Source organism: Bubalus kerabau, chromosome 18, assembly GCF_029407905.1.
Source record: "Bubalus kerabau isolate K-KA32 ecotype Philippines breed swamp buffalo chromosome 18, PCC_UOA_SB_1v2, whole genome shotgun sequence".
Lineage (NCBI taxonomy): Eukaryota > Metazoa > Chordata > Mammalia > Artiodactyla > Bovidae > Bubalus > Bubalus kerabau.
Genome location: NC_073641.1, coordinates 17,012,075 through 17,025,999, shown reverse-complemented (window position 1 = coordinate 17,025,999; position 13,925 = coordinate 17,012,075). Strand labels below are relative to the sequence as shown.

General features: G+C 39.1%; 1 protein-coding gene across 13 annotated transcripts in view; it reads left to right on the top strand.

Annotated features, from left to right (window-relative positions):
* The window catches only part of RNF180 (ring finger protein 180), a 297,228-nt gene that overhangs the window by 213,549 nt on the left and 69,754 nt on the right, over nt 1-13,925 (top strand). For all 13 annotated transcript variants that reach the window (XR_008704945.1, XM_055555005.1, XM_055555000.1 and 10 more), the window contains one exon: nt 11,002-11,227. Coding sequence is in view for 12 of the 13 variants with exons in the window: in XM_055555005.1 (XP_055410980.1) it covers nt 11,002-11,227 (226 nt within the window). In the remaining variant the exon portion in view is untranslated. The remainder of the gene's footprint in view (nt 1-11,001; nt 11,228-13,925) is intronic.

Here is a 13,925-nt window from a genome sequence, read left to right as displayed (position 1 = left end):
GGTTTCCTTTGGAAAGCTACCCAGAAGTAGAATTGCTGGATCATAGCTTTATTTTTAATTTTTTGAGGAACCTTTGTTCTCTCTTCCATTGCATCTGCACCAGTTACAATCCCACCAACAGTGCACGAGACTTCCCTTTTTTCCATATCCTCACCAACACTTGTTATAATCTTTTTGATAATAATTATTCTGACAAGTGTGAGGTGATCTTATTAAATTTTGATTTGTATTTCACTGATGATTATGTGTCTGTCATCCATCTGTATGTCTTCTTTGGAATGTGGGTGTCCTTGTCTTGTTCCCAATCTTAAAGAAATACTTTCAGCTTTTCATCATTGAGTGTGATGTTAGCAGCAGGCATATCGTATATGACCTTTATTATATTGAGATATATTTCCTCTGTATCCAATTCTGAAGAACTTTCATCATAAATAGATGTTGGATTTTGCCACAATCTTTTTCTGCATCTGTTGAGATTGTCATATGGTTTTTATTCTTCAGTTTATTAGGTGGTGTATCACACTGATGTATGGATATTATGCTGTCCTTGTTTCCCTGGGATAAATTACACTTGATCATGGTATTGTTGTTCAGTTGCTAAGTCATGTCCAACTCTCTGTGACTCCATGAACTGCAACATGCCAGGTTTCCCTGTTCTTCACTATCTCCTGGAGTTTGCTCAAATTTATGTCCATTGAGTCAGTGATGGCATCCAACCATCTTATCCTCTGTCACCCTTTTCTCCTCTTTGCCCTTAATCTTTGATGATTCTTTTAATATATTTTTGAATTTGAATTGCTTATGTTCTGTTGAGGATGTTTTGCATCTCTGTTCATCAGTGATAGTGGCCTGCAATTTTCTCTGGTTTTGGTGTCTTTGTCTGGTTTTGATACAGATTGATGATTTCATAAATGTTTCTTCCTCTTCAATTTTTGGGAATAATTTGAGAAAGATTGGCATTAACCATTCTTTAAATGTTTGAACTTAACTGTGAAGTCATCTGGTCCTGAACTTTTGTTTGGGGGAGTTTTTTAATTATCATCAGTGATTTAAGTTCATTGTTGAAAAGGGCCTGTTCATATTTTGTATATTTCTACAAATTTATCTATTTCTTCTAGGTTGCTCATTCTATTGGCATGTAATATTTTGTGTAGTCTCATAATCTTCTGTATTTCTATGGTATTGATCATAATTTTCCCTTTTCATTTGTGATTTTATTTGGGTCTTTCCTCTTTTTTTCAAGATGAGTCTGACTAAAGGTTTATCAATTATTGTTATATTTCCAAAGAACCTGCTCTCAGCTTCATGGATCTTTCCTTTTTATTTTTTTGGCTTCTGTTTCATTTATGTCTACTCTGACCTTCAGTATTTCCTTCTTCTCCCTTTGTGTTTTGTTTTTCTTTTTCTAGAGCCTCTAAGCATATGGTTAGTCTTCTTTTTCTTATTTTTCTGAGGTAGATTTGTATTGCTATAAATGCCTCTTTTAGGACTGGTTGGCTATATCTCATGAATCTTGGCTACTTATGTATTTGTTTTCATTTGTCTCCGGGTATTTTTTTTTCCTTTTATCTTTAATTTTGTCAGTGACCCATTGGTTGTTTAGTAGCACATTGTTTAACATCCATGTGCTTGTGTTTTTACAATTTTTGTTTTATGGTTAGTTTCTAGACTTATACTTTTGTGTTCAGAAAAAATGCCGGATATAATTTCAGTCTTCTAAAATTTACTGTGACTTGTTTGTGGCCTAGCATGTGATCTATCCCAGAGAATGTGCACTTGAAAAGAGTGTATATTTTGCTGCTTTTGAATGGAATGCTCTGTATATGGCTATTAAATCTATCTGGTTAATATGTCATTTAAGGTCAGTGTTTCCTCTTTGATTCTACTTGGATAATCTATTGATGTAATTGGGGTATGAAAGTCCTCTACTATTATTGTATTAATGTAACTTTCTCTATTTGTGGCTGGTAATATTTGCTGTATTAAGTACTCTTAGGTTGCGTGTGTATGTATTTACAATTGTTATATCTTTTTGTTGAATTGATTCCTTTATCATTATGTAGTGTGTCTTTGTATAATATTTTAAATATATTATGCTACTTCCTTCTGGCCTGCAGAGTTACTCTGAAGTCAGCTGGTAGCCTTATGGGAGTTCCAGTAAAAGTAACTTATTGCTTTTCCCTTGCCATTTTTTCATATTCTCTTTTTATCATTAATTTTTGCCATTTTAATTACAGTGTGTCTTGGTGTGGTCCTCTTTCAGTTGATCTTGTTTGAGACTCTCTGTGCTTCCTAGACCTGAATGTCTGTTTCCTTTCCCAGGTTAGGGTTTGTTTTTGTTTGTTTAACTATTGTATCTTATATATGTTCTCTACTCCTTTCTCCTTCCCTTATCCTTCTAGGATCTCTATAATATGAATGTTAGTATGCTTGATGTTTTTCCAGAGGTCTCTTAAAATGTCATTTCTTTTTTATTCTTTATTCTTTTTGGCTTCAGTGGTTTCCACCAATCTTCCAGCTCACTGATCTGTTCTTCTGCTTCATCTAATCCACTGTCAGTTACTTCTAGTGTATTTTCTAATGCTTTGTTAAACTTCTAACTGTGTTCATCCAGTCTTCAACAAGTTAGTTGAGCATTTTTATGATCATTATTTTGAACTTTTATTGGGTAGACTACTTATCTCCATTTCATTTTCTTCACCTAGAGTTTTCATTCCTTCATTTAACCCTTTTTTAAACCTCATTTTGTCTCAGTCTTGCATTTATTTGTAGGTATTACGTAGGTTGGTTACATTTCCTGATCTTGGAGTAATGGGCTTTTGTAGGAGATTTCTTATAGGGCCCAGCATCTCACTTCTCTCTGGTCACCAGAGCTGGTTACCAGGGTAAGGCCCTAGCATGACTGGTTGTAGGTCCCAGGAATCCCGGGGCTGATTATGGCCTATTTGTGAGCAGGGCCAAAGAGTTGGGTTGAAGGACAGCTAGATGCAGGTGCCAAAGGTCTAGGTGCTTGTGCCAGTCTGCTAATGGGTGGGGCTGGGTCCTGCTGCAATTGACTTCAGGCCTGGGGGTTCTGGGGCTGGCCTTGGCCTACTTTTGGGCAGTGTTAGGTCCCAGGGAAGCTTGCTGAGGGTTGTGGGGGATCCTGGGGCTGGTGGACAGGGCTAGATCCCCTCTTGACTGGCTCCTCTGCCTGGGATTTGCCAGAACTGATACCAACTGGAAGGTTAGCAGGGCTGGATCCCAGGGCCAGTGGCTAGAGGGAGGACTCCAAAGTGTTACTTTGCCAGCATGATGGAGCTCCCCCAAATGGTTGCTGTCAGTGTCTGTGTTCCCAGGGAGGGTCTTAGATGCCTCCACCTCTTTGAGAGGCTCTCCAAGATCAGCAAATGTGTCTGATCTGGTCTCCTTTCAAATTACTTACTCTGTACAGGGTCTCAGAGCCGGTGAGAATTTGTGTGCACCCTTTAAGAGCATAATCTCTGTTTCTTACTACCCTATAGCTTTCCTATATATAAATCCCACTGGCTTTCAAAGCCAGACATTCTGGAGGCTTCTTTCCCCATGCAGGACCCAGGACTGGGGAGCTCTAGGTGAGACTGGGATCCCTTGAACCTTGGGAAGAACCTCTGCAATTATTCTTCCCTCTATGGGTCACCTACCCCAGGGTGTGGGTCATGATTATATTGCATCTCTGTCCCTCCTACCCATCTCATTGTGATTCCTTTTTTTAACCCTTAAAAAATATTTTCTGTTGGTCTTCAGGTCATCCTCATCAATAGTTGTTCTATAAATAATTGTAATTTTGGTGGTGTGCCCCTGGAGAAGTAGAGCATGAGGTCCCCCCACTCTGCTTTTGGTCTCCTCTCTCTATCTTCAAAGTTTTGAGTGAAAATATGTTGTTATCTAGGACTATACTTAGATAAAATTCAAATGTGAATACAGAGGAAACTTCAAACTTTCCAGAACATACAGTTTACCATTCACATACATTTCCTGGAAAAAAAAAATATCAAGGACAGATTACAATAAAACAAAAAATGTAATTCAAGAGAGAGGACAATAAGGGATACAAGAATGCAGTGTTAAATAAGCTGAAGAATAAAAACAAGCAGATATTAAAGCATAGTTAAATATAGATTAATTGATTTAAAGAATGTACTGACAAAGTAGAGGCATAATATGTTTAAGCAATTAACATTTTAGACATGAAATTCAGATAATCTCAATAAGATATGAGCTATATTTGTGTTTTTGAGTGGGGAGTAAAATGCATTCAATTCATAGGTCTCATTCAGAAAAGGGAGATTATTAATGTTAAACTTCAACTGTTTGTGTTAAAAGTTAACATTAATTATTAGAAAAAAGGAGACAGGATTCAATAGCAGCAAATACTTGGATAGCATTTTTTATATTCCAGGTACTGTTCTGAATGCTTTGTATATATTAATTCTCTTAATGCTTTTAACAGCTCTATGAGCTGCTTCAGTTCAGTCGCTCAGTCGTGTCTGACTCTTTGCAACCCCATGAATCGCAGCACGCCAGGCCTCCCTGTCCATCACCAACTCCCAGAGTTCTAGGTGAGGCTGGGATCACATCAAGACTCACATCCATCGAGTCAGTGATGCCATCCAGCCATCTCATCCTCTGTCGTCCCCTTCTCCTCCTGCCCCCAATCCCTCCCAGCATCAGAGTCTTTTCCAACGAGTCAACTCTTCGCATAAGGTGGCCAAAGTACTGGAGTTTCAGCTTCAGCATCATTCCTTCCAAAGAAATCCCAGGGCTGATCTCCTTCAGAATGGACTGGTTGGATCTCCTTGCAGTCCAAGGGACTCTCAAGAGTCTTCTCCAACACCACCGTTCAAAAGCGGCAATTCTTCGGCGCTCAGTCTTCTTCATAGTCCAACTCTCACATCCATACATGACCACAGGAAAAACCACAGCCTTGACTAGATGAACCTTTGTTGGCAAAGTAATGTCCCTGCTTTTGAATATGCTATCTAGGTTAGTCATAACTTTCCTTCCAAGGAGTAAGCATCTTTGAATTTCATGGCTGCAATCACCATCTGCAGTGATTTTGGAGCCCCAAAAAATAAAGTCTGACACTGTTTCCACTGTTTCCCCATCTATTTCCCATGAAGTGATGGTACCAGATGCCATGATCTTCATTTTCTGAATGTTGAGCTTTAAGCCAACTTTTTCACTCTCCTCTTTCACTTTCATCAAGAGGCTTTTTAGTTCCTCTTCATTTTCTGCCATAAGGGTGGTGTCATCTGCATATCTGAGGTTATTGATATTTCTCCTGGCATCTTGATTCCAGCTTGTGCTTCTTCCAGTCCAGCGCTTCTCAAGATGTACTCTGTATATAAGTTAAATAAGCAGGGTGACAATATACAGCCTTAACGTAGTCCTTTTCCTGTTTGGAACCAGTCTGTTGTTCCATGTCCAGTTCTAACTGTTGCTTCCTGACCTGCATACAGGTTTCTCAAGAGGCAGGTCAGGTGGTCTGGTATTCCCATCTCTTTCAGAATTTTCCAGTTTATTGTGATCCACACAGTCAAAGGCTTTGGCATAGTCAATAAAGCAGAAATAGATGTTTTTCTGGAACTCTCTTGCTTTTTCCATGATCCAGTGAATATTGGCAATTTGATCTCTGGTTCCTCTGCCTTTTCTAAAACCGGGTTGAACATCAGGAAGCTCACGGTTCACATATTGGTGAAGCCTGGCTTGGAGAATTTTGAGCATTACTTTACTAGTGTGTGAGATGAGTGCAATTGTACGGTTACTTCTTGAAAAAAAAAAAGGCAAGAAATAAAACCAAATATAACAGTAATCACAATAATTGTAAATAAACTAAATGTCACTGCTGCTTTGTCTTTATTATTAACAAAAAATTTTGACCTAATTTTTTGAAGAATTTTTAAAGGTTGTTTGTATTATTTATCTATTTATTATCTCATTATCTTTGACTTGAAGCCCCTGGAGAGGAACATGAGAGACTCAATATATTTGGTTGACTTTGTAGGATAATTTCTATGGGGCCAAAAGCAGTTGAACAGTTGAACACCTATTATATTCATTTGTTGATTATGATGATGATGTCTTGATATTTCTAACTTCCCTATAAATCCTATCTAAATTTCATTTCCTCTTTACATATATTATCATCATCCGTTAACTTTTATTATTTGCTGGGACTGTTCAAAGTATAGTAACTCACTTAAGAATTGGTGATAGAGTGTTGCTTCTAATCCATATTGGCTGGGTTGAAATTCCACTCATAGTTTCAATAAGTGATCTGTCTATATTTCACTTTCCTTTGATATGGAAAATGATAATAATAGTGTCTACTTTGTAAGGGTTTAGTGCTGAAGAGGTTAGTTAATATGTACAACTTTGGTCACCGTATTTCTAAGTCCCAATTTGGTAGGAAACATCAGGCAAATGTTTAGCTCTGTGGCAAACATACTATTTAAGACTGAACATTTTATGCTGTTGTTATATCACTTTGGTTGATGAATAGATATTTCTTTTATTTTCTATTTTAGTCGGCGTTCTCATACCTTTCATTCCTTTTTAGATCTAATCATAGGAACTACACAGAGAAAAATTATGATCTCTCTTTCACAAATACTTGAATATCTGGTCTCCTGTTAATACTTTTCTGAGTGAATATCCTCAGTCTTTTAAAAGCACATTGTATGAGAAAGTTTCAGAAATCATGCTGCCCTGGCCTTCAGGGTATTTCTGTGGATAACTATAGTTTGTCTGGGGCCCTCAAAGTAGCTGCAGTTACGGTGTGATCATATAAAGTGGTCGGAACATCAACCCACTTTTTAAGTAGCTGCATCACATGTTGAGCTTCCAGTCAGTTAAAATCTCTGTCTCTTTACATGAACTGCTCTCAGCTAAGTATCATCCGTCTTCTATGTGTGCAGTCTGTTTGGATTCTTAATGAGGGATTTATATTTCTCAGCTGGTAAAGAATCTTCCTGCAACGCAGGAGACCCTGGTTTGATTCCTGACTTGGAAAACTCCCTTAGAGAAGGGATAGATTACCCATTCCAGTATTCTCAGGCTTCCCTGGTGGCTCAGATGGTAAAGAATCTTCCCACAATGCAAGAGACCTCAGTTTGATCCCTAGGTTGGGAAGATTTTAAATTTTAAAATAAATTTTAATAGAAATTTATTTTTAATTTTAAATTTACTTTTTAATTTAAAAAGTAAATTTTAATGAAAAATAGGCAAATAAAAATTATGAGGAAGCAGCTAAGTGGTAGTGACAGAGAACAACTTTAGATAGAATAACAGTGAAATCCTTTGGAGAAGTTGATATTTAAAATTTTTTAAATTAGGTAAATTGAGCCATGTATAGACAAGAATGTGTCAACTAATTTTTGTTATGTAACAAAACAAATTTAGTTGTTTAAAACAACAACCTATATTCACTCAAAATTTTCTGAGTTGGCAGTTGGGGCTGGCGTTCAGCTATAATGGTTTGTCTCTAATCCACATGATATCATCTGGGCTCACCAGTACATTTGCAATTAGGTGACAATTATTGGCTGTACCCACACATGTCCGATGGTTGGCTTGTTGTCAGCAGTCACAATGGAAGCAGCTGGACCATATGTCACTTACTATTCAGCAGGCTAGCCTAAGCTTGTTCACATCTTGGGACTTGTGAGTTCCCAAGATCAGCAGGAGAGGACTATTCCAGTGCACAAGCTTTTTTTAAGCCTTTATTTGCATCACATTTGCTTACATTCCATTGACCAAAGCAAGTCACATGGCAGAGCCCAAATTCAGAGTGTAGAAAACTGATCTCTGCATCTCGATGAAATGCATATAGGTGTATATGGAGAGATAGGAGAATTTTATCTTATTTTGTAATCATTCAAATGGAGTAAGCACTTTTTAAGAGAAACAAAGCATCATGTCTGAAGGCCTTACGGTGAGAAAGTGTTCAGTGTGTTTATTGAGCCAGAAGATCGGTGAACTGGAACGTAGCTCAATTTGGAGGATACAAATGAAGGCTGGAACTGGATCCTACAGAGTTCTGTAGAGCATTGTAAGGAGTCTCTTTTTATTCCAAATGTAAGAAGGCAGCATCAAGTAGGTGGCAAAAAAGAGGTCCTGGTCTACTTATGAAATGCTGCTGAAACAGTAATGAAGGTAAGTTAGGAAAGCATCCTAGGTTTGGCAGAAAGGACTTTAAGATGAAAGGATTTCCTTTATCAGATATTGAGGCTTATTATAAGGCCACAATAAGTGAAAGTCGTTCAGTCATGTCGGACTCTTTGCAACCTCATGAATCACAGCACACCAGTCCTCCCTGTCCATCACCAACTCCCGGAGTTCACTCAGACTCACGTCCATCAAGTCAGTGATGCCGTCCAGCCATCTCATCCTCTGTCGTCCCCTTTTCCTCCTGCCCCCAATCCCTCCCAGCATCAGATTCTTTTCCAGTGAGTCAACTCTTCACATGAGGTGGCCAAAGTACTGGAGTTTCAGCTTTAGCATCATTCCTTCCAGAGAACACCCAGGGCTGATCTCCTTCAGAATGGACTGGTTGGATCTCCCTGCAGTCCAAGGGACTCTCAAGAGTCTTCTCCAACACCACAGTTCAAAAGCATCAATTCTTTGTCACTCAGCTTTCTTCACAGTCCAACTCTCACATCCATACATGACCACTGGAAAAATCATAGCCTTGACTAGACGGACCTTTGTTGGCAAAGTAATGTCTCTGCTTTTGAATATGCTATCTAGGTTTGTCATAACTTTCCTTCCAAGGAGTAAGCGTCTAGGAATAGACAATAACATAATGGAGCAAAATAGAAGTCAACATATTTGGCCTCTTAATAACAATGTGGCACTTAAGAACAGTGGAGGGAGAGTAAGGTCATTGAAATAAATGGGTTACACCAATTAATAAGTACATAGAAATTATAATGAAATTTACCCCTAATATACACCATACTGAAAATCAACTTCAGGTAGATGATTAAATATTATTAAATGCAAAATAATACTCTGTTAATGACCTTGGGAAAAGGTAAGTGTTCTTAGATAAGACACAAAAATTACTAACCATAAAGGAAAAATATTCTTTAAAATTAAGAACTTCATTTCATCAAAAACACCATGAGAAGTGTGAAAAGGCAAACCAGAAGAAAGGAAAAAAATTTGCAACACATCTAACCAATAACAACAAGTAACCAGATTAAGTAAAAATGCTTACAAGTATATAAGAAAAATCAGAAAGCCAATTAAAATAATGAGTTAACAACTTGAATATGTCCTTCATAAAGAGAGAAATTACCTACAGGTGGCAGAAAGAGGCTGACAGGAAGTAAGGCCATCTGGATAAATCAAGTAACAGTTTATCCAGTTGAAAGGCTTTTCTGTATCTTCAAGGCTCTGTTTGCCTCTTTTCTGTAACTTTTACATTTCATGTAACCTAAAAATATTTAGAAAGCCCAAAGTCTACTCAAATATTAATCGTTGATCTCCATTTTTCACTTTCATCAAAGTGAGGAGAAAAGCATCTACACCATTTGCCTCAGTGGACTGAGGCCAGGCCTTGTTTAAGGAATATTTCCCAAGACTCTAACCAAAACTATTGGGCCTGTGAGAAAGGTAGGAGGGAAGAATGGCTGTGGATAATATTTATTGAATATTTGTCGTATGCCAGGCTGTGCTGTGCTCAATGCTTTATGTGGATTACCTCATTTAATTCTCACATAGCACCTTCACAGATGAGAACATTGTGATGTTAAGTAACAGGAATTGTGCCACCAGACTCTGTGCTGCTAACCTGAGTGCCTCTTTCCTAGCTACCTGTTAATAGCCTCTTTCTTAACTATTCCATTTGGGAGAGAGGAGCAGGCTAGTATTTTCCAGCTGCAAGGCTGATCCCAGAATTACTACAAGTTTCTTTGCAATATCTCTTTCCTGACATACCTTGGGCTTTGGTGTTTTATTGTCTCTGAGGTCCAGGAAGGTGCAAAATGTGGAATAAAGAATGCTGCCTGCGTAGTGTGAAGCTGAAGTTTGACTTCCTCTTGCCCTCAGGTCTCAGTTCAGTTCAGTCACTCAGTCTGTCCGGCTCTTTGCGACCCCATGGACTGCAGCACGCCAGGCTTCCTTGTCCATCACCAGCTCCCAGAGCTTACTCAAACTCATGTTCAATGAGTCAGTGATGCCATCCAACCATCTCATCCTCTGTCGTCCCCCTTTCCTCCTTCCTTCAATCTTTCCCAGCATCAGGGTCTTTTCAGATGAGTCAGTTCTTCGCATCAAGTGGCCAAAGTGTTGGAGTTTCAGCTTCAGACAAAGGAGAAAAGGAAAGATACACCCATTTGAATGCAGAGTTTCAAAGAATAGCAAGGAGAGATAAGAAAGTCTTCCTCAGTGATCAATGCAAAGAAATAGAAGAAAACAATAGAATGGGAAAGACTAGTGATCTCTTCAAGAAAATTAGAGATACCAAGGGAACATTTCATGCAACGATGGGCACAATAGGAAGAGGAGACACAAGAAGGGCACAATAAGAAATGGTATGGACCTAACAGAAGCCCTCAGGTCTATTCATGTGCAAATGCCCATATAAGGCTGGTAATCTTGTGACAGTAGCTTGTTTGCTGTGGTGGGAGTAGGATAGATGGGGAATCTGTCATCCTGGGACCTAACACTTACTTAACTAGTTCTGGTTAAATAGAGATAAAGGTTTACTTAATGTTTTTTTGGTACTATACTTTAACATTTAGCATTATATAAAAATGCTAAAATGAATAATTAAGACTTCTGGGTTTTTCATGTACATTTCTAGTTTCTTCTCACTTTGCAAGGTAGCATTTCTGTCACTGATTATGCACAAAAACAGATAAACCTGCTTCTCATAAATATTTTCATTGACTTTAACAAAATATGAAATCAATTTCTCAAGGAAACCAATCTCATACTGAACTAAGAGAAATTGTTTTTGCTTATATTTTGCAGACTTTGGATAATGAGATGAGTACAGATGATGACAATGAATATGCAGAAGAAAAGGAGAGCTACATCTGTGCAGTGTGTCTGGATGTTTATTTCAACCCCTACATGTGTTACCCTTGCCACCACATCTTCTGTGAGCCCTGCTTACGGACCCTTGCCAAAGACAATCCTGCCAGCACTCCCTGCCCGTTGTGTCGGACAATTATTTCCAGAGTCTTTTTTCAGACAGGTAATTGTTGTCTTTCATTAACATGATTGCCTAATTATTTTGACTACCTCTTTGTTCCAGTTCTAAAGGTACTTTATGAATTATTATGAGAAAGTTATTGAAAATCATATATAGCATAATTCGTTACTCTCCAGTTCATAGAAGAGTGCTTGCCAACTCGTTAGAACTTTGTTAAAATCGTAGACTCAGAGATGAAACCAGTTCCTCATCTCTACTCCTCTATTTAATGCTGAGATCTTTTCTAAAGCATCCTAACTAGTTTTTCAGTCGTTACTTGGACATCTCCAGTGTCAAGGACATTCCATTAAAATTTGGAGCAGCCCTACTGATTATTTATTGCTCAAGTCTAACTTCTGTTTCTTCTCATCCTTCGCCCTTTGTTTTTCCCTCTGGAGTCTCAAAGAATAAATCTATAAATGTCTGAGGATGACTACTATGTCTTTCCCTCAAACTCCAGATCTTCTGAACCTTCTTGTGGTTTTAAGGTCTTTATTCTTGAAGACAGTAAAATTGGAACAAGGATTTGTTTACATAATTACCGTGCAAAGATGGGATATAATATAGTATTTTGATACAAATAGAAACAGGGAAAACTAATGAATGTGGAACATGGAAACCTGCTAAGGAGAAAGGGAAAAATGATAGAAGTAAGCAGAGCTGTTGGACTGGAAAGAAAGCTGAGCACCAGAGAATTGATGCTTTTGAACGGCGGTGTTGGAGAAGACTCTTGAGAGTCCCTTGGACTGCAAGGAGATCAAACCAGTCCATCCTAAAGGAGATCAGTCCTGGGTGTTCATTGGAAGGACTGATGTTGAAGCTGAAACTCCACAACTTTGGCCACCTGATGCGAAGAGCTGACTCATGTGAAAAGACCCTGTTGCTGGGAAAGATTGAGAGCAGGAGGAGAAAGGGACGACAGGAGATGAGATGGCTGGATGGCATCACCAACTCAATGGACATGAGTTTAGGTGAACTCCGGGAGATGGTGGTGGACAGGGAGGCCTGGCGTGCTGCAGTCCATGGGGTTGCAAGGAGTCGGACATGACTGAGTGACTGAACTGAACTGAAAGCAGAGCTGATATTTATTGAGTGCACCACTGTGTGCTAAACCTTCGAGAAGGAAATTTCTGTATCCACATTCTCACCTCAACCATAGGCCAACTAAGATCAAAGTATGTACTTTATTCATAGTAAAGCTGAAGAAAACACATAGCACATTTTTCTTCCCCTAAAGAAAATCCAAGAACCCATCTGCAAAGAAGAATGAGTTTATAAAAATAAGTTTTGTATACCCAATCAACTGCATGAATGCTTGCAAACCTGCCGTACCAGCTCAGTAATCAAACAATGAGATACCACTTCACACTCACTAGGATGGCTATAGTTAAGAAGATAGATAATAATAAGTGTTGACAAGGATATGGAAAAATTGAAACTCATATATTACTGATAGAAGTATAAAATGGTAAAGTCAGTTTGGAAAATAGCAGAATCAGCTTTGCACATAGAAGATTCTAAGCCTGCTTGTGAGATGGGGAAAAAATTCTTGTGTCCCAAATTAACTAAGAGTTCTTTTGTCTATGAAGATGGAAAAGACTCCAGGATGGGCAGGGCCAAGGAAGAAGACCTTTGGCTAGAGGCAACCTTTCCATTTCTTGACTGACAGCCTCATTCTTCCAGACAAGGAGCTCCCACATTAGCACCCCAATAGCAGATCTGTTCAGGGATGTCAAACATGCTGCATGACAGAATCTGCCAGCCACCTTCATCAGGAGGCCAAGGAAGGGGAAAGGCTATGGCTTACAAATGTTAAATGGAGTGAGGGTCATCCAAGAAAGTGGGGAAGAATCCCTTAGCCAATGAGATCATGGTTTTGTTTTCAGGGAAGGCATCATATTTTCTTGAATCGATTGTATGACTGAAGCCTTCAAAACAAGCATGGCATTGCCCCTACTGCAGACTGACTCTGGGAGACCCCTGTATGAGCCCTACTATAGACTGCAGGAATCCCAGCCCATGGTCATATGGAAGATGTAAATGTCTCGAGTATTACATAAAGAGCCACAGGGTCAGTGGAACTGAACTCTCAACTGTGAAGTCACTTGCTGCTCTCACCCCATTCAGATGCACCCAAACCTCAACAAGGAGAACTTCTGCCCTCCTTCCATTATTTTCCTCCATTCAACCTCTGTCTCCTTTTAGACCACTGACCCCATGCCACTACTCCTCTGCCTTTACATGGTGAAACTAGGTGCTGATAAGCAGTAGTGCTGGTGAACTCCGTTGGAAATGGGAAAATACAATGGCTGAGTCTTCACCTTGTGTATGAAAGAAAGAAAGGGAAAGTGAAGTCACTCAGTCGTGTCTGACTCTTTGCGACCCCATGGACTGTAGCCTACCAGGCTTCTCCGTCCATGGGATTTTCCAGACAAGAGTACTAGAGTGGGGTGCCATTTCCTTCTCCAGGAGATCTTCCCAACCCAGGGGTCAAACCCAGGTCTCCTGCCATGCAGGCAGACGCTTTACCCTCTGAGCTACCAGGGAAGAAGTCCCTAAGTAAATAAATGAAATTTAAACTAATCTAGAATTTTAAGTATGAAGCAGGCTTATGATTTTTTCACCAGGAATATTCTGGCTGCCACAATAATAGGAGGATGCTACTGGTATCTAGTCAACAGGGCAGGGATAACAGGTACCC